At 36.5% G+C, this 25,749-nt stretch overlaps 2 protein-coding genes across 4 annotated transcripts; one reads left to right on the top strand and one right to left on the bottom strand.

Moving 5' to 3' along the window:
* Positions 1–1,163: 1,163 nt before the first annotated feature.
* Positions 1,164–7,357, top strand: LOC110885839 (cytochrome c oxidase subunit 5b-1, mitochondrial). The gene is made up of 6 exons (XM_022133560.2): positions 1,164–1,392; positions 1,492–1,571; positions 1,666–1,716; positions 4,617–4,683; positions 4,807–4,886; positions 6,964–7,357. Exons 1-6 carry the CDS (start codon positions 1,263–1,265, stop codon positions 7,036–7,038), a joined length of 483 nt encoding a protein of 160 aa, XP_021989252.1. The 5' UTR covers positions 1,164–1,262; the 3' UTR covers positions 7,039–7,357.
* A 1,790-nt stretch (positions 7,358–9,147) lies between these two features.
* LOC110885838 (monothiol glutaredoxin-S15, mitochondrial) lies at positions 9,148–11,989 on the bottom strand. Of its 3 annotated transcripts, XM_035978645.1 has the most exons (8): positions 11,875–11,989; positions 11,701–11,776; positions 11,509–11,566; positions 11,432–11,463; positions 11,251–11,350; positions 10,233–10,299; positions 9,504–9,582; positions 9,148–9,423 (listed from the first exon to the last, which is right to left on the bottom strand). In XM_035978645.1, exons 2-8 carry the CDS (start codon positions 11,767–11,769, stop codon positions 9,379–9,381), a joined length of 450 nt encoding a protein of 149 aa, XP_035834538.1. In that variant the 5' UTR covers positions 11,770–11,776; positions 11,875–11,989; the 3' UTR covers positions 9,148–9,378. The 3 variants fall into 3 exon arrangements, with proteins under 3 accessions (XP_035834538.1, XP_021989251.1, XP_035834537.1); XM_022133559.2 differs by having other exon boundaries at positions 11,432–11,566; XM_035978644.1 differs by having other exon boundaries at positions 10,225–10,299; positions 11,432–11,566.
* Between the last annotated feature and the right edge of the window lie 13,760 nt (positions 11,990–25,749).

Consider the following 25,749-nt stretch of genomic DNA (forward strand, 5'->3'; position numbering starts at 1 on the left):
ACCGTTTCGAGCTGAACCGTTTCGACGCGAACCGTTTCGACCCGTACCGTTTCGACCCGAACCGTTTCGAGCCGAACGGTTTCGACGCGAACGGTTTCGACCCATACCGTTTCGACCCGAACCGTTTTGACCCGTACCGTTTCGACGCGTACCGTTTCGACCCGTACCGTTTCGACCCGTACCGTTTCGAGCCGAACCGTTTCGAGCCGAACCGTTTCGAGCCGAACCATTTCGACCCGTACCATTTCGACCCGAACCGTTTCGAAACGGCACGGGTCGAAACGGTTCGCGTCGAAACGGTTCATCTCGAAACGGTTCGGTTCGAAACGGTTCGGCTCAAAACGGTACGGGTCGAAACGGTACGGGTCGAAACGGTTCGGTTCGAAACGGTACGGGTCGAAACGGTACGGGTCGAAACGGTTCGCGTCGAAACGGTTCGGCTCGAAACGGTTCGGCTCGAAACGGTTCGGTTCGAAACGGTTCGGCTCGAAACGGTTCGGCTCGAAACGGTTCAGCTCGAAACAGTTCAGCTCGAAACGGTCCGCGTCGAAACGGTTCAGTTCGAAACGGTACCGGTCGAAACGGTTCAGCTCGAAACGGTTCAGCTCGAAACGGTTCGGGTCGAAATGGTTCGCGTCGAAACGGCTCAGCTCGAAACGGTTCGGGTCGAAACTGTATGGGTCGAAACGGTTCGCTTCGAAACGGTTCAGCTCGAAACGGTTCGGGTTTGAAACGGTTCGCGCTGAAACGGATTTTTTGTATTTTTTTAGAATTTTTATGATTTTTTAGAATTTTTATGATTTTTTAGAATTTTTTCGAATTTTTTTGATTTTTTGGAATTGGATCAAAATGGCAATTGAAAACATTTAAAATGAAAATCTTCAAAATACCCCTGGTTAAAGATGGAGTTTTTGGATGAAGTTAGTGTATGTGATCAAAATGGCAACAAAAGGGAAAAGTCAGGGACCCAGAGACAAAAAAAAAAAAACTATTTTGACTAAAATAACAAATTTGAACAAAACTTAGAGACTAAAATGGCAATTTACTCATCTTTTCCCTAAAAAACAATACTTTAATATATTAGAGGGAAAGGTACAAGTACAGCTGACAAAGTACAACTCTACCCACAAAGGCCTCATTCTACTTAACATTTCATTATCAGGCAGGCATATAAAAAGAATTGTTCCTCCATAGTTCCCGTAGCCGATTCAGATCAAAACCTAGGGTTTCGTTTCGGTGAAGAAGAACCTGAAATCATAATCATGTGGAGACGATCATCTTCCAAACTATTAGCTCTCCGATCTATTGCCAGACCTAATCGCATCGTCACTCCGTCGCCATCTCCCCTCACTCTCCGCCCTTCCGCCACTGTCCTCTCTCGTCACTTTTCAGGTCCCTTTTCTCCCCTCAGATCTCTACTTTTTAATTCTATGTGTGTGAAATTGTTTCGATAATTAACGGTTTGTATGTTTGTTCTTTGATTAAATATAGGAAATGTTTCGAAGAAAGTGGAAGATGTGATGCCTATTGCCACTGGTCACGAGCGTGAGGAGCTTGAAGCTGAGCTTCAGGTTAATTTTCTTCATGTTTTGTTTGTAATTTGTGAATTTTTTTAGTTTGGAATGTTGAGATTGATATTGATTGGTATCTGTTTTGTGTAATTAGGGCCGGGACATTTTGGATATCAATTTTCCTGAAGGACCATTTGGAACCAAGGCAAGTACAATGATTACATGGTTTGTTTTGCATTAAATAAGTTATTTGTCATATAATTTTGATGAAAGTATCTGTTATAATATGGTTGAATGATTAATTTAGATATCGAAATATTTTGATTTTTGAATGGTTTAAGCGTAAAACCTATGGTAGTGGATGTGTGCTAAATTGTTAACCACTTGGTTGGGAGACTCGATTCGATTAGGCCAAAGGCCATGTGCTAGAATTAGGTCTAGTTTATATGAGCTTGAACGGTTCAGCAAGTTTGTGATGTCAAGTTTTTATTCTTGAAAGCGATAGGCCAAGCTATAAATGTACATGGTCAGCTATAAGAGTTCATGTGAATACTAATTTTAATGCCAGGTAGGAGTGTTTATATTTTATAAACTTTGCAGCATGTACAGAAAAATGATGTGTACATCACCTGTTTGTTTGGGGGCACTCTTTGATAAATTTAGAAAATATTATTTTGTTCACTCAGCATGAATCATGATCTCTTTTATCTACTGTGATATTTTCTTAATAATCTTATTTCTTGTTTTTATGTGGTATGTGCATGAGTTCTAAGAAGTGAGAAATATATATTTGCTCTAGCATAGTATGTTCACCAAGAATCTTGTTGTCATGCTATATAACAAATCCATGTACTTTGAAGAGGACACGCTATCGTTACAATTGAACTTTATATGAAAAAGGAAGGGCCATAATATAGCCATAGTTGTTAAAAGCCATTGCCTCTTGCGCCTAAGCCCAATTTCCTAGCGAAGCGAGGCAATTGCGCCTTTAGTCAAGGCAATTGCGCTTTAAATCTCCATGTGATGGTTCATGCGCAGATTCCGGCCAAATTCTCTAAATTCCGGCAAGATTACAGCTAGATTTCTACTTTTATCTAACGAACTACTTTTTTACACTAATAAACTAGCATTTTATAACTTTTGGTACTAAATAGACGATATTTAATGTTATATAGTAGCTTTAGTTAATTTTATTTGAAGAATAGTATTAATTTTCGGTTATACAAAAATATTTTAATCTATGCAGTTATAGCGGTATCGAATAGCGGTCAAGGTCCGCTGTATGATATATAGGTTATAGCGGTGGTATAGCGGTGATATAGCGGTAATTTTTATACCATGCATAATTTATGTATTTTATATATATATAAATATATCTTTGAAAAATATTAATAGTAATATCAAAATTCATAGTAATATCATTCCATTATCAAAAACCTGTTGCAAATCAAATACTAATAGTAACTTTGAAGTATTTAATTTAAGAATTAACACAATCAAACACCGTTACTGCTATAACCGCTATAGGCCACCACTATTTGGACCGCTACACACCCTGAGGTCCGCTATCCGCTATAGCACCGCTATTGACTGCTTAGATTTTAATTTTTCTTTGCTGTGCACTTTTTTTTCAGGCCTATGCTTTTTTTGTGCCTTGCGCCTAGGTCCCAGGCGAGGCCTATGCGCTTTGGGTGCGCCTAACGCCGTTAATAACTATGAATATAGCGTTACCAAATATGAAATAAACAATATGATTTTTAAACAGCTTTGCATAATGATCGTTTGATCACAATGACCACAACTAACTTTCCAGATAAAAGTTATTAGTCGTGAATCAACTTTCATACTTCTTCAGTTCTTTGTTTCACAAACTGACACATAGTTGTTAATGGCAAATAGCGGTAAGGTACCTATTTGCTACATAGCGAATAGCGATACATTAGAAAAAAAATATATGTATATTTTATCAAAATACCTTGGTATATAAGCTATTTTACATGTATATTTAACAAAAACCTAAACTCCAGCTATTTATAGCTATGTTTAATTGCTATTTGTATTAAAAAACAAAAAAAATAAAAATAAAATTAAAGGCCGCTATCTATCGTTACAGACAATATAGCGAGCATGGGCCTACACGCCATGCTATTCGCTATAGCGATTGTAGCGATCGCTATTGACAACTGCGAACTGACATGGCCTTCAGTTTCTCAAAAGAAGACTATTTAACCTATTCACCACAGCTCACATGCTTACCATACATAGCCTCCTTAATCTCTTATACTAGGCTTTACTAAATAATTATAAACCCCGCATTCTTACTGTTTTGCACATACTATTTTATTTTTTCTTTATTTTACATTACTTTAAGTAGGCATCATAACAGTTTAAGTGAGCTTGAAAGTCCTTGTGCTTGGTTCGTTGTTTGTGCTTTTGAGATTTAAACTGTTGCCATAGTTATCAATAGCGAACATAGCGTTCGCTATCGCGCGCTTCATAGCGAATCGACCATACCTCACAATATGTTACTTAGCGACTCCATAGCGTGATTATTGCGGGATTCCGACCATGAATTCCGGCTCCGATGCTGTAGTTTCTGCCGGAAACCTACCGGAAGTCAGGAAGAAGAAGAAGAGAAAAGAGCGGCTGCGTTTGTTCTGTGTTTTTGCTTTTTAGGTTTAAGTAACTTTTTGGATTTTAACCTTTAACCCCTCTATCTTTTCACTAGTTTTCATATAGTATCTAAAACTTGTAAAAATTTACATAAAAGTGTAAATTAGTTTGTGTATTTTAACATTTAACCCCCTCTATCATCACTAGTTTACATTTGGTCCTTGAATTTCAAAATTTGTACGTAAAAAGTATAAAATTTTAACATTATATATATATATATATATATATATATATATATTAAAATTACAAATACCTGTTTTTTATTTCTTAAATTTTTAACTACCTTATCGCTAAACACAAAATAGCGGGCGCTATTTCGTCGCTATCGCTACATAGCATATAGGTACCTCGTCGCTATTTGTCGCTATTCGCTATCGATAACTATGACTGTTGCTGAAGCTGTGATCATGTATGTTGTTTTATTGCCTGCAGGAAGCGCCTGCTGTGGTGAAATCTTATTATGACCAAAGAATTGTTGGTTGCCCCGGTGCTGAAGGCGGTGAGTCAATTCTAGTTCTTTTTTGTAGTTATTAAGAATAAGAATGTACACCCTGACCTGTTTATAGGTCAGGACATTGGAGTGTTCTGTTTGTGTGTCCAATATTATGTTTTTTTTATACAGAGGATGAGCATGATGTTGTTTGGTTTTGGCTAAAGAAAGGCCAACCACATGAATGCCCAGTTTGCTCGCAATATTTTACGGTAAGTTCAGCACTGCAGCGTAACTTTTTATTCAGTTGTTTCTTTTTGAAATTTGTGCAATTTAAATCAAATTCTTTTTGTTCCTTATATATGTTTTCTATTTCTATCATCTTTAAATGCCACAAGTTCTGTGAGTATTTGGTGTTCATCTACAAAAACAGTATGGATAGATTTTTTGGTTTTGCTCTACCTAAATAGGTCTTCTGGTTAGTGAGTGTTGCGTAAGGGTTTTTGTGCAAGTTTATTGTTCATATTTCTGTTTCATATGTTTTCAGAAATGTGGCATTTTGATTACTATGTACGTCATGGATCACCTTTTCTACTTAAGAAAAGGTTATATACATTGAACTTTAAATGCCACATTTCTACTTAAAATACTCGATATAAATTTTGGGAAGTTGGTCTTATCAACAAAATTTACACATCTTCTGGTCTGCAAGAATGGGAACAGCTTTCTTATTTATGCTCGCCTCTCCATGCTTTGTGACATTTCATTATTAGGGTAAGTTAAAGCCAATATAGCGATCCTTCCTCCTCCATTCAGTTCATTTTTGCTTTTGCTTCACTTTCCGTTTCTCGATATGAATTCTCATCTTCTCTCTCTGCATCTTCCTCAAAAATGTATTTGGTGTCGGTTTTAAAATTTTATTGTTGTTTGACACTTTGACTCACATATCGTGTAGCACCAATAGGGTTTCATTATAGCAAGCTTGTTTCTGTAGTCAGATAATGTTAATTACAACGGATAGTTTAGTAAAGTTGGTAGGGAAGCGTATAGGCCATTAATGGCAACCTAAGAAAGCTGCCCAGGCTTAAGCATCTACATTGAGAAAACGATAAGACCGAAAAGTGTACTTCAATTCTTATATACGTCATACATGTCTCTGAAATGATAAGACACAGTGATGATTTAGGAAACAATAATTACTTAACTGAACATCTGTGACAAGACTACCTAGTATAGAAGAACAAGAAACAATAACATCACAACAAGAATTTTGTGGTGATGTTTATAGACTAGAGGTGTGCAAAGTTGCAAACAACGGTCTGGACCATCAAAACAGGGGGCGAAACCCACTATATGCTGGTCAGTTCTAGAGTTTCAAACAAAACCAGTTCTTGGTTCCATGTTTTAAAAAGGTTCGCACGGCGTACAAAGCCGTTAGGAAATTGCCTCAGTGCTATGGGGTAGCGCATCTGGATCAAATATGGTCAAACTTGGGGTCTTTAAACTTTAAAGGGGTGGTATGTAAAAACAACGAAAGGAATGCATGGTTTACTAATGAAAGGCTGTACATTTGTAATGCAAACAGGTGCAGCTTTTGGGCACTAAGCAGTTAATATCGGTGATATATCGGTTGTATTGGTCATTTGGTCCCCTAGTAAAATATTGGTACCGATATTGTCCGCGATATTGACCGATATATCACGATATTTGACCGATATAACCGATATATCACTGATTTATTGGTGTTAAATGCTATACATATAAATTCTGCATGATATTAAAATTACCGATATCCCACCGATATCTCACCGAGATAACCTATATCTCAAATATCAGTCCTTGACTGATATCCGATATTTTACCACGTTAACTGCATAGTTTGGGCGTACATAAAGCTCATTTGGTTGTCATGTACGCAATGTTTTAAAATACGGTTTTTATACCGTACCGGATTTAGCTAAAAAACGGTTTAATCGAGTGTATCGGGCGGTTCAACCGGGTATACCGGGTGGTTGAACCGGTTTTAAAACATTGCATGTACGTGAAGCAACTCTTGCGTCACGTCTTGCACCTTGGCTTTCAGTACCTAAACGCCTCACGCTTCTTTAAGCAAGCTTGGTTCTGTCTTGTCGGGAACTGGAACCAAACAGGCTTTTCTTGAAAAAGTATATATGTTTAAAATTACATTAATATTTTATTTGGTTAGAAATTCTAGTTTGTAATCAGCTCAGGTTCAGTTTGTGTCTGAGCCACTTCTAAACTTGTTTTTTTTAAATGTATTTTGGTTTGGTTATGTGGAGTCATAGCTTTTGAGGTGATGAACACTAATAATACCTTGTTGTTTTGCAGTTGGAGGTAGTGGGCCCAGGAGGACTTCCAGACGGGCTTGATGAAGATGATCACCATCATCATCATCATCACTGATTGCATTTAATATATGATGCCGGAATAAGAATCTGGTGAGATAACAAGACTCGAAAGTTGAGCAGCATCAGGATTCTGAAAAGGTCCTGCATTTTGTTTTGTTTTTGGTTAAATGAGAGCATACATTCTTTGTGTTTTGTGAGGTGGTACACCATTGCTTGAATGCATTCTAAATAATTAATGGTGACAAACATAGGCTTAGTGATTCTTCATTTTCACATCAAAACCGACTTTGCATGACTCAATCCTTGTGCTTTGCTGGTGTAATCTGTTTTTATAGTTGTGGCTTGTTTAAATCTTGAGCAAAACAGCAATTTAACATTCTTTCACTAAAATAGCAACTTTTTTTATGTTGGTAGCATAGTTATTGATAGCAAATAGCGACAACGTAACTGTATGCTACGTCGCGATAGCGATGAAATAGCGCCCGCTATTTCGTATTTAGCGATAAGGTAGTTAAAAATTTAAGAATAAAAATAGCTATCTGTATATATATTTTTTTGTATATATAATGTTTATTTTATACCTTTTTATGTATAAAAATACAAGTTTAAGGTCCAAATGTAACCTAGTGAAAATAGGGGGGGGGGGGTTAAATGTTAAAGATAAACTAATTTTACACTTTTTGTGTAAATTTTACAAGTTTTAGGGAGTAAATGTAACTTAATGAAAGATAGAAGGGTTAAAAGTTAAAATCTATAAACTTATTTAACCCTAAAAAGGCTCCAATGTAATAAAAACGCAGCCGCTATTCTTCTTCCCAAGTTTCTAGCAAGTTTCCGGCATAAATTGCAGGTTTCTGGTCGGAATTTATATTTTATAAAACCCTAAAGCCTAAAACACGCTAAAAACCCAGCCGCTCTCTTCTTTATCTTCTTCTTCTTCCTGCTTTCGCAGAAAGCATCACCGGAATTGGAATTTTTCGTTGGAAATCGCCGCCGGAGTCGCTATCTGCTCACTATATGGTCGATATGCACCTTGTAGCGGAGGTTGGCCGCCACGCCACGCTATTCGCTATAGCGTCCGCTATGGACGCTATTGATAACTATGGCTGCTAGTAAATTGCCTGAATGCATTCTAAATAATGTTGCTGTTTTATAGTATGTTTGGTTGGGTAAGGATATGCCTCTTCGAAAAGTGTCAATTTGGTTTGGGTCATAATGAGTTCTAACTAAGATGTGTTTGGGTTATAACGATTCATTCTTTAAACTTGGTATCAAAATGGGTTCACTAGCCATACATGGCGGATCAAAATGGGTTCACTAGCCATACATGGCGGCTATCGCAACAATCGGAGGTGGCAAAGATGTCAATCTGCGTGAGTAACCGTGAAACAGTTTGAATTTGATGTGTGTTTTTTTTATATATTCAAATTTACTAGAATTCCCTACCTATATAATATTTCTAGGAACGCTAAGTTATAGATCATTTCAAATTCTTGGATTGATTTAAAAATATACTAATGTAGAAAACTTTTACCCATTTCATTCTATAAAATTGTTGCTATGTGAAGAAACACCAATCCAATCGGGTAGATCAGATAATGTTTAACCGGATGAATGGGCTCCGATCTTCACAAGTTCTATATCTTGATTGATCTGCAAAACTAGCAACATCGTTAGTGTTTGCAAAGAAGGGTATGCATTTGCAGTCTCTCATTGGCCACACGCTTTCAGGATGTCCTTGTTGTCTCTTCTGTGTCAACCGTTGGTGGAGGTTTAGGAGGATGTGAATCCACACTGCGTGATTGGTCAGGTGTTGCTATCACTTGTACTTCTTGTCTCTCCTGCCATAACCGCTAGTGGATATTTTATGGTACAGTGGTTTGGGGATTGCCAATGGTTGCACGTCGCTTTCACATCATCCCTTTTGTCTCTTGTGGATCCCGCGGATGATTTGTCATAGCCAGTTGATCGGGTTGTGGGTTGGATATGGATTTTGTCCGGACTCGCAGGGGGTCCGGGACCATATCTCTTCATCATTGTTTCTAGAGTTTCAACTATTGTCTATAAGTATTTAAAACTCGAGATTACTGTGTAAAGATTTGAAACGAGTCTTTGTTTCCCTGTAGGGGCAACCTGAAATATCAAATCTGGTAACTTCAGATCGAAAATCAAGGCCATTTTTTACGTCTACTTTTTTGTCATGCAGTTTGTAAAGAAGTATATAGCAAACGACCACAACTTGTTCAGTAAAAGTAGATTGTAACATCAACATTATTTGAACAACACTCACGGTAAAAAGAATGCTTTAAAAACTGTTTATAACGTATACTGGCTCGAAACTTAAGCGTCCCAAATCTAATATAATTTGGCGACACGAGATGCAAACGAGACTTGTCTACTCTGATGACCTCGCCTTTAGCTTCTCCTTTAGTTCACCATTCTGCACAACGCCAAAAAGATTAAAATCCATATTTTGAACATTAAAACATAACACTATGCCAAAAACAAACCAAAAAACACCTGATGCATATTGAGAATAATGTCTGATCCTCCAATGAATTCTCCGTTGATGAATATTTGAGGAAATGTCGGCCACATGCTGCACATAAAGGGTAAAAACTAATTATATACTGTTTACCTATATATACAAATGTCAACTTGGGTTGTAACTATCTGTAAAACAGGTCAGACAAGCTAAACTAATAATTTAACTAAAAAATGAAACGGGTCAAAACACGTCTAAAGTCGCCCAAAGTGGGCAAGATATAGAATTTGCAATAATATAGATTATTATTATATATGTAGTGATATAGAATTTGCAATCATACAACATATAAATTATATATTGAGTAAATTACGTTTTTAGCCCCTATGGTTATATCACTTTTACTATATTAGCCCAAAATAAGAATTTTTAACATATCTGCCCCCATGGTCTCTATAACTAACCATTTTAGCCCCTAAGTCTAGAGATCATGAGGGCCAAAATGGTTAGTTATAGAGACCATGGGGGCCAAAATGGTTAGACTTAGGGGCCAAAATGGTTAGTTATAGAGACCATGGGGGCAGATATGTTAAAAATTCTTATTTTGGGCTAATATAGTAAAAGAGATATAACCACAGGGGCCAAAAACGTAATTTACTCTTATATATTTTATAACTAAAAGGGTGGAGAAGATAAAGTGAAACTGCTTTATGTTCAGTTAAGCAAACTAATTTGCATATAGGAGGTGCTTGATACAATGATACCTGAAAGCTTTTACGGCATTCTTAAGCTCTGGATCTTCCAATATGTTTCTGGAATGTATAGGGACTCCTGTGCAGCAACGCACAAAATGATTAAATACGCTTGATCCAATTTGAAAATATAGTAGAAATGTAGAATTAGATCATATGCTAAAATGTAACGAATTTTGGCAATTAGCCTGCTTATAGCTTATACCATCTTCGCATACATCGCGTCTAGAAGGTGCATTGATTGTTACCTTTTCATGATAACTAAACAACAAACGTATGACCAACTATTTAAATACGTTGTGGATGTAACGGTTTATATAAGCCACTAGGGGTGATTTGGCTGGTTTTGACTTTTGACGAAAATATTTGGCCGAACCACTAACTATAGTTTCGGGAAACAACAAACCAAACCAGCTGGGTTGGGTGGGTTGGTTCCCAAGTGTCTCACTAAAGTCACTCAAAAAGGTTTTTTTTTTTTTTTTTTTTTTTTTTTTTTTTTTTTTTTTTTGTTCTAAAGTTATCCAACTTTCATAGCATGTTCCAGTCTTATATAATAACTTTATAAATGTTTACTTAAAAAAAAAAACTAAGTGTAGCAAATAAAACATATGTGAATCTCGTTTACCATTTAGTTATTTTTTTCTTCCAATTTGACTTAAATTGAATTATGGAGCTTGGTTATTATTTGGTGAATTTTCTTTTCATTATTAACTCCTATATCAAATTAATTTGTAAGTTATTTTTTACAAAATAGTAATAAAAATACACATATATGTTACATTTGCCTCATTTAAATTAAAAAAAACTAAACTATTTATATAAAAAATATAAGATTAGACCGCAAAAACTGAACCATTTGGATCTCAAACCAGCGACTTGCTAGGATTTAGGTGGTTCGGTCGGTTTAACGGTTTCTAAACACCCCTAGTTGCAAGTGCATATACATTCAACAAATACCATTCAGGTTAAAATATTAACTGTGTGTCAAAATATCTCAGGAAAAGAACAATTTTATGATTTGAGAGCTTACTATATTCACTCAATACTCTGACTGCTAACGAACTGAACCCACAGCGCGGTTGTTCTGGATCGCCTTTCATGTAAATCATCACAAGGTTGTCTTTAACATCCTACACATAACAAATTAAAATTTTAAAACACGAGTACAAAAACGTTCATGAAACAATATACACTCATCAACAGCCAACAACCTGCTCAACAATGTCCTTCAGAGTGATTTCAGAATTCTCAAGCTTATTTGTGGGCTTGAAATCATCATGTGTATCAGGATCATTCGGCACACTAGTCGAAAATCGCATACCATGTCGCAAGAACGATCTAGATGCCTGCAAATTGAAGCACAAAATTCATGTAACAAAATCTAAAAACTAACAAAAACGATCTAGATACAATGAAACATTTATTCAAAGTCAGATTTAATGGGGAAATCTTTATAGTAAAATGATTAATTACATCATACCGATGCAGTTGTATACTCCATTGACCTGAATCCGTTAAATAGCATGTTTGATAATAACACCCTAGCCATCGTGTTACTGCACCAGATTGTCAATTAATATAGGGTACTATAACAAATTAATCGTTTGTGGGGAGATAAAACAAGATTTCATGACAAAAATTAAGGTAATGTTACCGATGTAAGAAGGGTTTAAGGTTAGTGATGTTCCTGGCCTCCACGAAGCAAAGGGAAATGTCTGCTTTGATGATTTACCCTTTCCGGCGCTTATTTTCTGTTGTGTTATATATATATATATATATATATATATATATATATATATATATATATATATATATATATATTTTAAATATCGTATATACTAGTCTAAGATTCCGCGAGTTTTGCGGGTGAACTAACACACAAATATATAACTTAAAATTGTTGAAATAATCAGTTGAAAGAAATAAACGTTCAAGTAATGAAATCCATCCCTCTACCTGTGGGTACGTAATGTATCAAACGAAGTTACAAAACCAACGCAATTAGTATTTTTTTACCAGCCAAAGCATGCTTTTATTCACTCAAAGAAGAAAACAAACATATAGCTAATGCCTACATAGTACATTGAGCATAGTTTAAGTACCCGTGTATTACACGGGTTGCCCAAAGTAAATTATATAATTTATTAGTGTTCACACAAACTTTGAAATGAAATAGTAGATATAATGGTTTATGTTTCTCCCTCTTTTAGGTGAAACATCTTTGAAGCCAAACACAAAACGAAAAAAATACAGGCTTTGGTTGTCTAACACAACCTGTTTAACGGAACAGGTCAACATTTAAACAGTGACCAAACCTAAGCATGTGTCATTTACATTTTTTTTCAAACGGCCAAACGGATCCATCTTATTATTAGAATAAAAAGCCACCTCCATAGCAAGTTTCTATAGAAGCACGTAGTACAGGGGATAATAAAAGCTACATTACACCAAAAAAAACTAACAATATCAATATGGTAAATTAAAAGCTTCGCCAGTCGTTCCAAGCTACACCCATGAGTTTTGACCTATGTAGGATCCATTCATGCGTGGCCTCTTAATATCTTCAATCATTTTGCTTGCTGGAGTTATTTTGCCTTCAAAGACTTTTTCATTCTAGTTTGACTAAATTCTCCAGATTGTTTGTAAAAAGACTGCATGTATTAGTTTCTTTTTAGTGATATTCATACCTATCCATATAGACACAATTTATTGATGTCTTTAGGCAAACTCAGTACCACGATAATGACTGGGAATACAATCAAAGCTCAAGTTGTACTATAGAAAACTTAAATTCTAAAGACTATCTATCAAGCTAGTAATGTAGCGCATAAGAGTATAAGGCCATAAATCAACATAAAAATGAAATCTGTTGACGGGGTTACCTGATACTTGACCAGACGTGTGACATCTGTGCTTGTAATCATTGTGCAAACCTTAATCAGTTCAGTTATCAATAAAACAATGTTATTTGATCCCAATGTTTGTTTATTTATGTTTGACATTTTGCACGTTTTGATTTATGTTCAAACGAACCGCAACCGTACAGCCAAACGAACCGACATCCGTGACATTTCTGAGATATTTCAAGTTCCCTATGTTTCAACATCCTTATGGAGCTTAAAATGGGTTTGACGGGTGTTAGAAGTGCCAAAACGCATCAAAAATCAAGTTCGGAGTCACATCTGCCAATTGTTGAAAGTTTCTGCCAGCAAACAACATCCATACGGACCGTATGGAGGTGCTTACGGTCCGTAAGCCCTTCCCAGATCAGCAGACTTCATTTTCTTTAAAACCCAACTGCTCCTTTGTTTTGTACATGGTTTCTTCCATTCTATGAGCTGGTTTTGGATGCCCCTAGTATTGTAAAACAATGGACACACATGGAGGGCCAAGATTGAAGCTCGTATTTCAAGAAACGATCCTAACGTTTCTACGAAATCTATAAATACCCCCATTTTCATTTGCAATCTTCACACTTGATCTGATTCATACTCTAAGTTGAAGCCTTATGCTTCATACCTGAGTATCTTAGATCAAAATCTTCATCGCTTGGACCTTTTGTAAGCTTCTTTCATGCTTTTATGCGTTTTTAAGCATAAAAGTCAAACAGTGTTTGACTTTCTTGTCACACCCCGATATTTCCACGTACTACCGGTGGGCCCGGTGGGGAGTATCGTGACGTAGTTGATATCATCATAGTCAAACAACACAATTTAAATGCACAGCGGAAGCAAAAGATAAATATATTACAACCGAGTGAGAATATCAAAGTATTACAAACGGTATGTAAAAGATCCACAGGCGGATCAAATAAAAGAAACTGTTCAACAGACTTTAGGCATCTAGAACTTGCAAGATTCCCTATTAACGCCCTGAGCTCCCAGCCAATTACGTACAGTACCTGCCACTTAACCTTTTTGGAAAATACGTCAGTTTACACTGGTAAACACAATTTAACTGACTCATTTTGAAAACGTTTAGAAAATTGATTTGAATGCACAAGGCACAAAAACATTTTATAACTTGGGACAATTTTATTAATAAAAATCTTGTATCTGATTTACATGTTTGTCCAACATTTAGGGCCGGTGATAATACAAGCCGGTCAAAATTAATAGACACACCACAAATATAATCTCACAAGAAGACACCCTTACGAGTGAGTATATGCTTTACATAAGCAACAGGAGGTGTTATGCCTACACCTTGTGCTTACGTTGTGGCCATTCACTTTTTAAATGAGCCAATGATATCCAGGACACGGTCATTAACCCCCAATGTTATTTGTTATCAAGCAATACAGATTAAAACGGGATTATGCAATTTAATCATCTCCGATTAAAAGGTTTCTACACCCGACCAAGCGGTATTTTTATAATACCGTATCCCAAGCCCGTATAAGGGAAAATAAGTTAAAAGTATTTACCTGAGCTAAATATAAATTCAATCCCAGCCGTATATCAAATCAGCAAGCACAAGTACTTCTACTGGGGCTCTTAATCTGGAACGAAGGTTTTATTAACCTATTAGATTCGTAACGGGTCTTATTTAAGTCGTAACTTAGACCGGTTAGTTTTAAGGAAGGGTTTACGGTTCAAAACGCAAGATTAAGCGCAGACCGGATTAGAATATGATTTAGACCCGAAAAGTTTGGAGACTTGTATAATATGGGTAAACTAAACACATTCTGGATTTTGAAGTGAAAATGATAAGGTTTGACCCTTTTCAGTTATTTTATGCAAACTAGTTACATAAACCGATTCGAACGCGAAACATGCGTAACGGGTAACCATAAGAGTCATGAACATGTCCCACAAGTTAATATGCCTTTAATATGTTGTGATATCAGTAGGATATCTTCCATTATGCCCAAAATGAATTTAAAACCAATATATGCCCCGTAGGGGTATTTTGGTCATTTTAATGATTATAAAAGAGGTTAAATAATTATTTGAGGTTCTGGTCTAAAATGATCAGTAAAAATACTTAGTTTAATAAGTTATATCAGTAAGCTATCTCACATATGTGAAATTTATCATTTATGACCAAACTATGCACCGTAGGGGCATTTTGGTCATTTCACATATGCTTTAAGGGTTGATTTTGGAAATCTGAGTTCACAAACCTTTATTTACTGTTAAAGTATAAAAATTTATTCATAACATCAGTAGGTATCAAGCTTTAGGTGCCCAATATGGTTTTAACCCATACTATGCGTCTAAATCGCATAAAAGTCGGTATTTGACGATATTTGGGTCGATTAATGAAATTTGAGATTTTGATCAGCCTTTACTATTTAAAATAAATTATTTAACATATAAAATCAGTAGAAAAGGTTTGGTATGTAAAGGATGTGTAAAACTTATTTTATTAGCAAAAAGGGCATTATCGTCAAGTACCGAGCCTATGCGATAACTCTATGTTATGATCATATTAAAACTTTATAAAAATTTCCAAAAATCCCTAAATATTATATTATATCAGTAGATAAAAGGTTTGATGACAAAAATTTGGTTTAAATAGGCTTTATGCCGAAATGTCATTTTATTAATAAAAAGCTTTCAATTTACGCTAAAGCGCATAACTCCCATTTTAGACCACGAACTGATGTGAAATTTTATGGACATGTTTATAAATTAGTAATAAAGGTTTTAGTCCTTTCACATTTTCAAAAATCTTGTTTTAATATCAAAAGGGTATTATGGTCAACATTTAGGCATTTTGGAAACATGTAATGAACTCTAATTCTAAAGGACCACGTAGTATAAGTTCAGGAGGTTATACTAACATATAACATGGTCACAAAGGAACCCTAAGGCATAATTAAACTAAGCTAATTCGGGTCAGAACTGAAAGTCAAAGCAAAGGTCAAACTTTGCGACTTTCGGTTGTGAACCGAGCCTATACTTAAAATTGTTGGATTGAACATGTTTAGACATGTTCAACTAATATTTACCAAGTTATTAAAATGACAAAACTGATTTTATAGCTTCTTTATTATTAGTTATGAATTTTATTTAAAAAGTAACCCGTTTGACTTTTATTTTAATTACTTTGACCCGACAATTAACTAAGTAAACGTGGTAATTAGGAGGTGCTCTTTTGAGGGTTTAACACCTACCTAATTACGGTCACGTAGCCATGTTCATTGCGAATAATGGCTTAACCGTTTAAAAGTCAAAGCGTTTATCGAAACATTTGACTTTTCGGCTTTAAGAGCCGAATAAAATGAACTAGCAAGATAGGACACTTACAAATGGTCCAAGGGACAGAAGATGACTCAAAAGGAGGTTCCCCAAGGTCAGAATCCTCAGATTTGAGAATGTTGGGATTGAACCCTACCAGAGGAACAGATAATGAAAGCCAAAACCGGATGACAACAGTGGACTCACAATAAGCAGCAGTTTACTATAAGCTTTACCCTTGACTGTGGCTCCAACATCTGCTATACTCCAAAGTACTGCTTTTATCAATATCTGCTGACCTACAACTGCTATTCTATTCAAGGACTGATGAAGACTAAAAGCCCTGCTGTTCAATCTGCTGCCTTGAGTCAAGCACTGCTGATCATGACAAGTACTGCTGGGTTCACAGCAGTAGAATGATGCAGCATCAGTTTTATTCATCTCATGAAATGTAACGCAATATCAGTAGTTAGCAAAGCAGTAGTTGTATAGATCAGCAGATAGAGTTTGTTTGGTTGTTAGATGTCACTTTCATGGTGACGTCAGCTGAGATGCTTCAGTGGTTTGGATTGTCTATAAATGTAACAGTACTCTGTACTGTTACACTTGATCGCTTTGGGTGAGTTCTTCTCCTCAATTCAATCCTTTCATCTTGTGCAACCAACCTTGGAGTATCAGGCTGAGGGGGAGTTTAGTTATGTAAGCATGCTTATAATCTTTTGATTTTCATTATAATCATTCAACTTAATGAGAAAGCATGTGTTTATCAAACTATTCTCTTCTTTGATTGTGTTTACAAAGTTTGTATCCATTTCCGCTGCACTTTACATTGTTTTATATTCATTGATTTGTCAAATTCTTACAAACAAGCACAACCATGACAGCCTCCGATCCTAACAATTGGTATCAGAGCAAGGACAGTCAAATTCGATCTAACAATCAATTTGACATAACAGTTCAGCTCAAAATTCATTGATACTAAGGTTGATTGCATTTAGTTGAAAAACAGAGCAAGAGAAAACATGTTTAAAATGATAAATATGATACTCTGTAAAACAACCAAGATGTCATAAGATTCACAAATCTCATACAACTAGTGATGTCATGCACAAATCACTCATAGTGTCCAGATCTGGAAACTTATCTGGTAACTATGGTATGTCTATCCTCATTCAAAATTGATTTCAACTGTTGTTATGGAATTTGTGATGATTTCATCATATTTTATACTAAAGTATGTACCTCAGATTAGCGAAACCTATGTTCATATAAACATTAGTGTTCTGCTAACATAGAGAGAGGGAAATAGAGCTTTAGTCAAAATTTCTTATGTGCTGAAAGGTAGGTTGAGAATCCTCAAAAGGACCAAATCAACTTTGTCAAAACACATTAAGAAAATAAGGGGTCAAAACAGTCCAAATCATACGTAATGTGAGATTTGATAATAAAACATGTACAAATGTGGCCAGATCTCTCAAAACATTACTTCAAAAATGATTCTGGACTATGCTTTTTCAAAATGAAATCTCCCAGTGAGTATTTCTGTACTTATGAATGAGAAGGGTAAAAAGGGAAGAAGAAAATGAACAAAACTCAAAAGTGTGTTTATCTCAAAACTTTTGAAGCCAAAAGAAAAGGAGTATAAACATAAAACACTTATGAGTCCAAAGTTGGGTAAAACAATGGTAATTGTGCAACTGTGTGCATTCATCAATACAGGAATTGTTCAGGTAACAATGGCATCTCCAGTGATTGACCTTAAAAGAAGAATTTACAATCAATTGACAAGAAGATGACCCTAAACAATGGTCAAAATAACTTGAGAATGATATGATCATGTACTTCTTGAAAAGCTGACAGATCCTTTTGATGTTATTTTCAAAACATCCTTTAACTACTTTTTAAGGTGTTTTTCTCAAATAAAACCGGATATATTACTTCATTTTTTTTGAATCATATATTTTGGACTTTTACTCATTTTTGATAGTAAAAGCTTCCTCACCGGTTAGGATGTAATTTCCTTATTTTTGTGTGAAATTACTATCCCTAAATCTGATCAAAAGGAAATGGCACACATGTCAAGGTCATGTTAAGCTCAAGTGTGTTTGTCACTGATCAAAAATTGATTGCAAATTGATTTTGAAATACTGAGATACTCATGTTCTAATTCAAATAATTAGACACAAATTGAGTAGCCTTAGTAGAAAAGTCTTCATCATCTGGGATGCTGAACCACTGTCAGGAATAATGAACATGTGGTAAAGCCTTGAACAAAGATTTCTGAGATAACTGCTGGCAATTTAAACTTGAGAATTTACATCCAAAATGTAAATTGTTGAGTATAGCACTTCTGTAGAATAATAGATGTTGAACATGAGATTGTGTTTACACAAAATCAATACCCACATCTAAACAAGCAGATGCTAAAATTATTTGTCAAAAGTCAAAACACTGTTGCACAAACAGTTGTTATACTAATGACCTTCATCATTGCTTTCTACCACTGTTGTACCTTAAATGCTGTTGTGCCTCAACATCTGCTCTCTAAAGTCTGTCCACTGCTGAAAGTCAACCCCTGCTCGTTGAAAATCTTGAAAAACACTGATGTTCAAAATCATTGTTCTATCCACTGATATACTATCCACTGATAGTAAAAATCATCCACTGCCTCATTTTGTTACCGTTGTAACTACTGATGGTTGATCCATCAGTGGCTGTCAAAACAACTGTCCTCCATTATTTACTCCTTCATCAGGTGTTGACACGTGGTCAACTTTTTAATCGTCAGATCGTTATAACCGCTGCCACATCAGCATTCATTTTTTTCCCTAAAATAAAACCCTGATTAAACCCAAACAGGGGCTCACACCGTCGAATTGAATTCCAAAATTCTCTTCTCAAAGCAGTTTCCCACTCTTCTTCACAAAAACTTTCTTCGATCTTCTTCATAAAAAATGACGAAATCAAAATCGAAGTCAAAATCAAAACCATCTTCTTCCTCCACTCCAACAGACACCACTCAAATGGCCTCTGAAACCACAGAAATTCGTTACAAAGCCCCTCACAATTATGTGGGTATACTCACAAAACCCACAACTGACAACACCTTCGACTCCATCATTGATACCTTATCTGCATCAAAGTATAAAACTTTGTTAACAGCAGACGCTCCCATTTATCTACAAACCCAGAGAGAGTTCTGGAAAAATGCCACTCTTGAAAAACAAGGAGACATCGTCAAAGCCATCAACTCCTCGATACAGGGTAAAAAGATCTAAATCACTCCACAATCTATTTCAGAAATCTTCAAACTCGATGATTTGAAAGGTAAAACCTCATTTTCTAAAACCGAGTTGAAAAAGGATTTCATGAACAGGGGCTATGCAGAGCAACCAAAAAGGGATACCTTACAAAAGGGCTATTTCCCTTCTGCACCCAGATTTTTGTTTCACACACTATTGATGTGCGTTTCTAATAAAACAACGTCTTTTAATGAAATACCATCGAAAATTCAATGCCTGGGGTATGCAATTTTAAACAATGAAAATTTTAATTATTCCTAGGAATTATTTGATGATTTGGTAAAAAAACGTTGATAATAAAGCATTTCTGCTCTTTCCAAGATTTTTAAGCTACTATTTTGAACAAAAATTTGTAAAGGAAGATGCAGAATTGCCCAAACAAGGTGCTTCTTTTAAAATAAACTGTTTAACACCTGAAACATTCTCTAAAATGTTGGCACCAATAAAAACAAAAGCAGAGGTGCCTGAGCAAAATTTAACAGATGAAACTGCTCCTCAGGTATCAGCTGCTGAGCCCACTGCTCCAGGTGATCAAAGCAGCACACCCACTGTTTTGAAACCCACAGCTGCCACCACAAAAAGAACCAAAAAGAAAACACCCAGAAAGCCCACCAAACCCAAACCAAAGGCACCTCTGGAAGATGAGATCCCAGAGTCAATGCCAGTGACAGCACAAAAGTCACCAATAACCACTGCTGCTACTTCCTCACAGCAGATGGAAGAAAAATCTCAACGCTTGCCTCAAACTCCTCTTGCATCCTCACAAAAAGATCATGTTGTAAACACAGGGACCCCACAATATGAAGCTCTGGACCCACTCGGATCCATCTTCCACAGTCCTAATCCCAAGGACATGTCTCTTTCAACCCCTTCACCCTCACCCTCCATATTACCACAATCCATGATACCCTTGTTGCATACAGTTGGTATTACTCAGACACAAACCAGTTCTTCTCAAACACCTATCACTGAGAATATACTCCCACAAGTGACTGGGTCTGATGTTGATATCTCTGTTATCCCAGCAACAACTGAGGAGGTTACACTGCAGGAATTACAAGTAATTCCTGTCAGTAGTTCAAGTGGAGCAGCCACTACAAATGTTGAACCCACTGGTTTGCATTTGGACAGTGGTTACATTTATAAGACTCCCTTGAAGGCAATTTCTTCTATAGCACCACTGAGAACCACCAGTGAGTTTGTTTTAACTATTGGCAACATCAAAAGGGTATCAAGTGCTGAAGAAAGAAGTCCCCAGTACCAAGAACAAGGGGCATCAATGGCTGACTTTTGGGACTCTGTTCCTAAGTCATACATTGGTAAAACCACTGCTGGTGGGGATTCAGATGATCCTGTTAATTCGGGTGATGATTCAAAATATCAGGAATTGACGGGCAGGGTTGAAAACCTGGAAACCTCAGTTGCTGAAATAAAGGATATGGTGCAGCAGTTGTTACAAGCTTAGAAAGCCCAATCCACTGCTTCTCCTGCTCAAGCACCTGCTCAACAGACACCTGCTGCAATGAGTTTTGGACCATGTTCCAACCACTGCTGGAAAGACAAAAGCAGATGGTAGATCAGCAGCATGCTATACATGTTCAAAAGCTGACAAATATGGTGGAATCAAGATTCAAAGATACTCAGGCAGATATCAAAGCTATCAAGGCTCACATTCAAAGTGTCTCTGGAAAAGTTCCCTCCACTGTTCTCTTCATGAATGAACCCTTCCCAGATAATGCCAAAAAGGGGGAGAAGATCAAGTGGAAGAAAAAGGGAATTGATGATGGTATATATGTTGAGCCAGAAAATAGCCAAACCAAAACTGCAGTATCAACACACACCACATCACCACACACCACCACAACTACTGTTCCACCACCAAAACCATCATCACCATCAAAATCAGCCACCCCATCATCACCTCCTGCCAAAAAGCAGAAGGCAGCAGATGTTACAACATCTGCTGTAATGGTAACAGTGGTTGAAACACCAGTTGTTCCAACTACTGTTAGTCAGTCACTCATCACCACTCAAACAACTGCCATCACAACCCCTGCTCAAAAGCAGAAGACATTTGCTGATACATCAGTAGTTGTAATGACAACAGCGGTTGAAACACAAGTTGTTTCAACAGTTGTTAGTCAATCATCCACCACTGCTCTCACCATTCCTATATCACAAGCAAAATCCATTTCATCCACAAAGCTTTACAAAAGAAAAAAGAGAAACAACTCAAGCCACTGATGAAAAATTTGATCCTCTTGCTGCAAAATATCCATTGGAACTAGATGCTGTAAAGAATGAGATGAAACAATTTTACACTGATGATGATCCTTCAAAAAGAAAATTTCCTTCTCTCATAGGCTTCATAGTTCCAGAAGACATGGATGAATATCTCGAAATGAAAGCGAGGCAAGCAAAGATTCGAGCTAAACTCGAATGTAAAGATCAAGGTGATGAAGCCATCTCTAAAAGATTGGATTTTCTGCTCACAAAAGTCAAACAGATAAAAGATTTTGCACAAGAGCTGAGCAAAGAAAAGGCAGAACAACGAAAAGAGCTGAGAAGAAAACTTCTTGCATACATTATGCAAGAAAAATTTTACCCTGCTGAAGAAGACCAATTTGAAGAATGGCCAATAGTGGCCTTAAAGCAAGAAGCAAATAGGATAGAAAGGATTAAAGGTGATCTGAGTAAGAAGAAGACAGCTCCGAATTGGAACAAATATAAAAAGCTAATTGCTGATCTTACTTTGGAATATAAAAAGAAGAAACGGGAGTTGGTGGATGCAAAAATGGATACTGCTGAAGCCATATCAAAATGGTCAAAGCAGCAGACTGATGAAGCCTATGAAAGGCTGAAGAAAAAGGAAGATAACTGTTTCAGGCACTTCAAAGAAACGTGAATAAATGATGAAGCTTGAACAGCAAATAGAAAACCTCAGAACACTATTCAAATCAGCAGACAATCCTATTCTTGTGTCAATCCAAGAAGAAGGTAAACAGCTGTCTGAAGAAGAGGTAAAGGAAAAGGAAGCTGAGTACTTCAAAGAAACCATCATGAAAATGGGTCTAAAAGAAGAGAGCTCAACAAAGCTTCAGAACCTTTTTAAGAAGGTATTAACTAAACCTGCATCAGCAAACACTTCGACGGGCATGACAGAAATTGAGAGGCAAGAGCAAATTGAAAAAGAAACTGCAGAAGACATAGCTGCAGCAAACAATGTCATTGAACTAGCCTTCAAAAGAATGTCTGAAAGTTTGCAAGTGTTCACAAGGCCAACATCTCCAAACTCATCTAAGAATAAATCTCTCCCAAGAAACCCGTCTAGATTAAAAGTACTAAAGTGGATATCTGATCAGAAGACCCACGTACTGACCTTGTTCAGATTCAACGGAGAAGTGAAGTACATATCAAGGAAAGAAGCACTAGGCCTTAGTGTTGAAGATTTGCAGGATCTCCTTGAACTTACACTGTGTAGGGATGAAGATGACCTGAGTTCCAAGGAATTTGAAGCTGAATTTAAAAGACAAGCTAAGGAACTCTTGATGAGAAATAAAGGTCCAGAATAATGAAGGGTTTTGGCATTATCTGTTCCAGGGGGAGATTGTTGGGATTGAACCCTACCAGAGGAACAAATAATGAAAGCCAAAACCAGATCACAACAGTGGACTCACAATAAGCAGTAGTTTACTATAAGCTTTCCCTTTGACTGTGGCTCCAACATCTGCTATACTCCAAAGTACTGCTTTTATCAACATCTGCTGACCTACAACTGCTGTTCTATTTAAGGACTGATGAAGACTAAAAGCCCTGCTGTTCAATCTGCTGCCTTGAGTCAAGCACTGCTGATCATGACAAGTACTGCTGGGCTCACAACAGTAGAATGATGCAGCAGCAGTTTTATTCATCTCATGAAATGTAACGCCATATCAGTAGTTAGCAAAGCAGTAGTTGTATAGATCAGTAGATAGAGCTTGTTAGGTTGTTAGATGTCACTTTCATGGTGACGTCAGCTGAGATGCTTCAGTGGTTTGGATTGTCTATAAATGTAACAGTACTCTGTACTGTTACACTTGATCGCTTTGAGTGAGTTCTTCTCCTCAATTCAATCCTTTCATCTTGTGCAACCAACCTTGGAGTATCAGGCTGAGGGGGAGTTTAGTTATGTAAGCATGCTTGTAATCTTTTGATTTTCATTATAATCATTCAACTTAATGAGAAAGCATGTGTTAATCAAACTATTTTCTTCTTTGATTGTGTTTACAAAGTTTGTATCCATTTCCGCTGCACTTTACATTGTTTTATATTCATTGATTTGTCAAATTCTTACAAACAAGCACAACCATGACAGCCTCCGATCCTAACAGAGAAGTGAGAGCAAGAACTCAAAAATGGTGTGAAAAGAATGAATGATCAAAGGCCCTTTATATAGGTTTTTGGATTGCATAGGATCATTACAAGTGTTAGAGAGGTTTAACCAGATCATAACAAGTGTAATACCATGTTTCTAAATCATCAAAGGCCCCTGGTATCAAATGTGTGAGACAATGGAGGCAAACCGAGGCTGGTTTTTGGTTTTCTGTTACTAGGCCTCCTTTACGGACCGTAAGGGAATGGTATACGGTCCGTAAGGACCATGCCAGATCACCAGGACTTTCAAATGTTGACATATTAGGCCCCTGCACTTGATAAATGTCATTTCCAACACATCTAAGGCATGTTAAACCATTTTTAAGGCTCTAAAATGATGCCTAAGCATAGGGAACATGAAAAATGCTCAAAAATATGCCGGATGTCAGTTCGTTTGGTCGTATGGTCACGTTGTTCGGCTAATTACGACGAAACACGGACGGACGCGAAAAACGAACCAAATTACGCGACGAATGAGATTTTATCAACCCAAACACTAAAATAAAATATTTTAATGCTTACATAAATTTTTGGATGTCCGGATATATTCAGAACGTAAGATATGCGAGAAAATGCAAACTTATGCACTTTTTGACGCTTTTAGTCCCTGTTTATCAAATAAGTTTATTTTTGCGCACCAAACACCTCTAAGCTTATTTCTAAGCTATGTAAAGGATATTTAGGGTATGTTTAACTTATGATCATATTCCGGAAGGTTCGATACTATACGAATTGATAGACTTTTGCAGTTTGACGCAAATAGTCCCTCTAATGCGCAAACTTGCGCATATCATCGTTAAATAGCATTGAAGCCTTATTTAATCCATATTAAGCATTCTTAGGAGTATTATTAAACATCACGATGCTTCGGGTTCGCTAAAAGATTATTCAGAGGTATAATTAAACATATTGACACTTTTAGTCCCTTTAATTTGCAAAGTTGCGCGTAACGTCACTTAAAGGCATAAAAGCCTTGGACGGCCAACGATTGGCATTCCTGAGAGTATAATCAAACATCATGAGGCTCTCGGTTTGTTAAAAGGTCACTCAGAGGTAAGAATTAACATGTTGATGCTTTTAACCCTTTATTGCGCAAACTTTCAATTAATTACGCAAACGGCTACACTCGATCAACAAGTGGCTCATTTGTGAATATAAAACATAAAAAGGTTATTTAGGAACTTATTTTAGGTATGTTAATACTTCCAGTTCTTTTATAATCAATGTTTTTTTTTCGATTTTTCGAAAAATTAGTCCCTTAAATTCAAGGTTTAACTTTATTAGGGTTGATTACACGTGTCAATACATTACTGGATGTGATTTTACGAGGTGTTACATCCTCACCCCCTTAAAAGAAATCTTGATCTCGAGATTTGCTAAAGTAAAGGAAGTACTTTTTGTCTTATATTGGACTTAATCTTCTCCAGTACATTTGGGCCTCTAAGGCACCACAGTTGACCTCTATAATAGGTACATGTATCCTTTTTGGAGCTTCTTAATCTGCCGATCCTTAATCAATACGGGTTTCTCGTCCAATCATAGAGTTTCATTAATCTGCCTATTATTACGTGATAATGTGTTTCGACTTATTGGCGAAACATATCCTTAAATCATCAGTGTGGGTCGCAT

The sequence above is a fragment of the Helianthus annuus genome, chromosome 10 (assembly GCF_002127325.2).
Source record: "Helianthus annuus cultivar XRQ/B chromosome 10, HanXRQr2.0-SUNRISE, whole genome shotgun sequence".
NCBI classification, from domain to species: Eukaryota; Viridiplantae; Streptophyta; class Magnoliopsida; order Asterales; family Asteraceae; genus Helianthus; species Helianthus annuus.

What these genes read in the sequence shown, in the direction of transcription:
- LOC110885839 (XM_022133560.2), top strand. Translation starts at nt 1,263, where the DNA reads ATGTGGAGACGATCATCTTCCAAACTATTAGCTCTCCGATCTATTGCC. An exon ending in AGCTTGAAGCTGAGCTTCAG is followed by an intron (nt 1,572 to 1,665) that starts GTTAATTTTCTT and finishes TTGTGTAATTAG; the next exon opens with GGCCGGGACATTTTGGATAT. An exon ending in TTTGCTCGCAATATTTTACG is followed by an intron (nt 4,887 to 6,963) that starts GTAAGTTCAGCA and finishes GTTGTTTTGCAG; the next exon opens with TTGGAGGTAGTGGGCCCAGG.
- LOC110885838 (XM_022133559.2), bottom strand. Translation starts at nt 11,769, where the DNA reads ATGGCTAGGGTGTTATTATCAAACATGCTATTTAACGGATTCAGGTCA. An exon ending in TGAAGGACATTGTTGAGCAG is followed by an intron (nt 11,351 to 11,431) that starts GTTGTTGGCTGT and finishes TGTTATGTGTAG; the next exon opens with GATGTTAAAGACAACCTTGT. An exon ending in TTATTCTCAATATGCATCAG is followed by an intron (nt 9,424 to 9,503) that starts GTGTTTTTTGGT and finishes GGCGTTGTGCAG; the next exon opens with AATGGTGAACTAAAGGAGAA.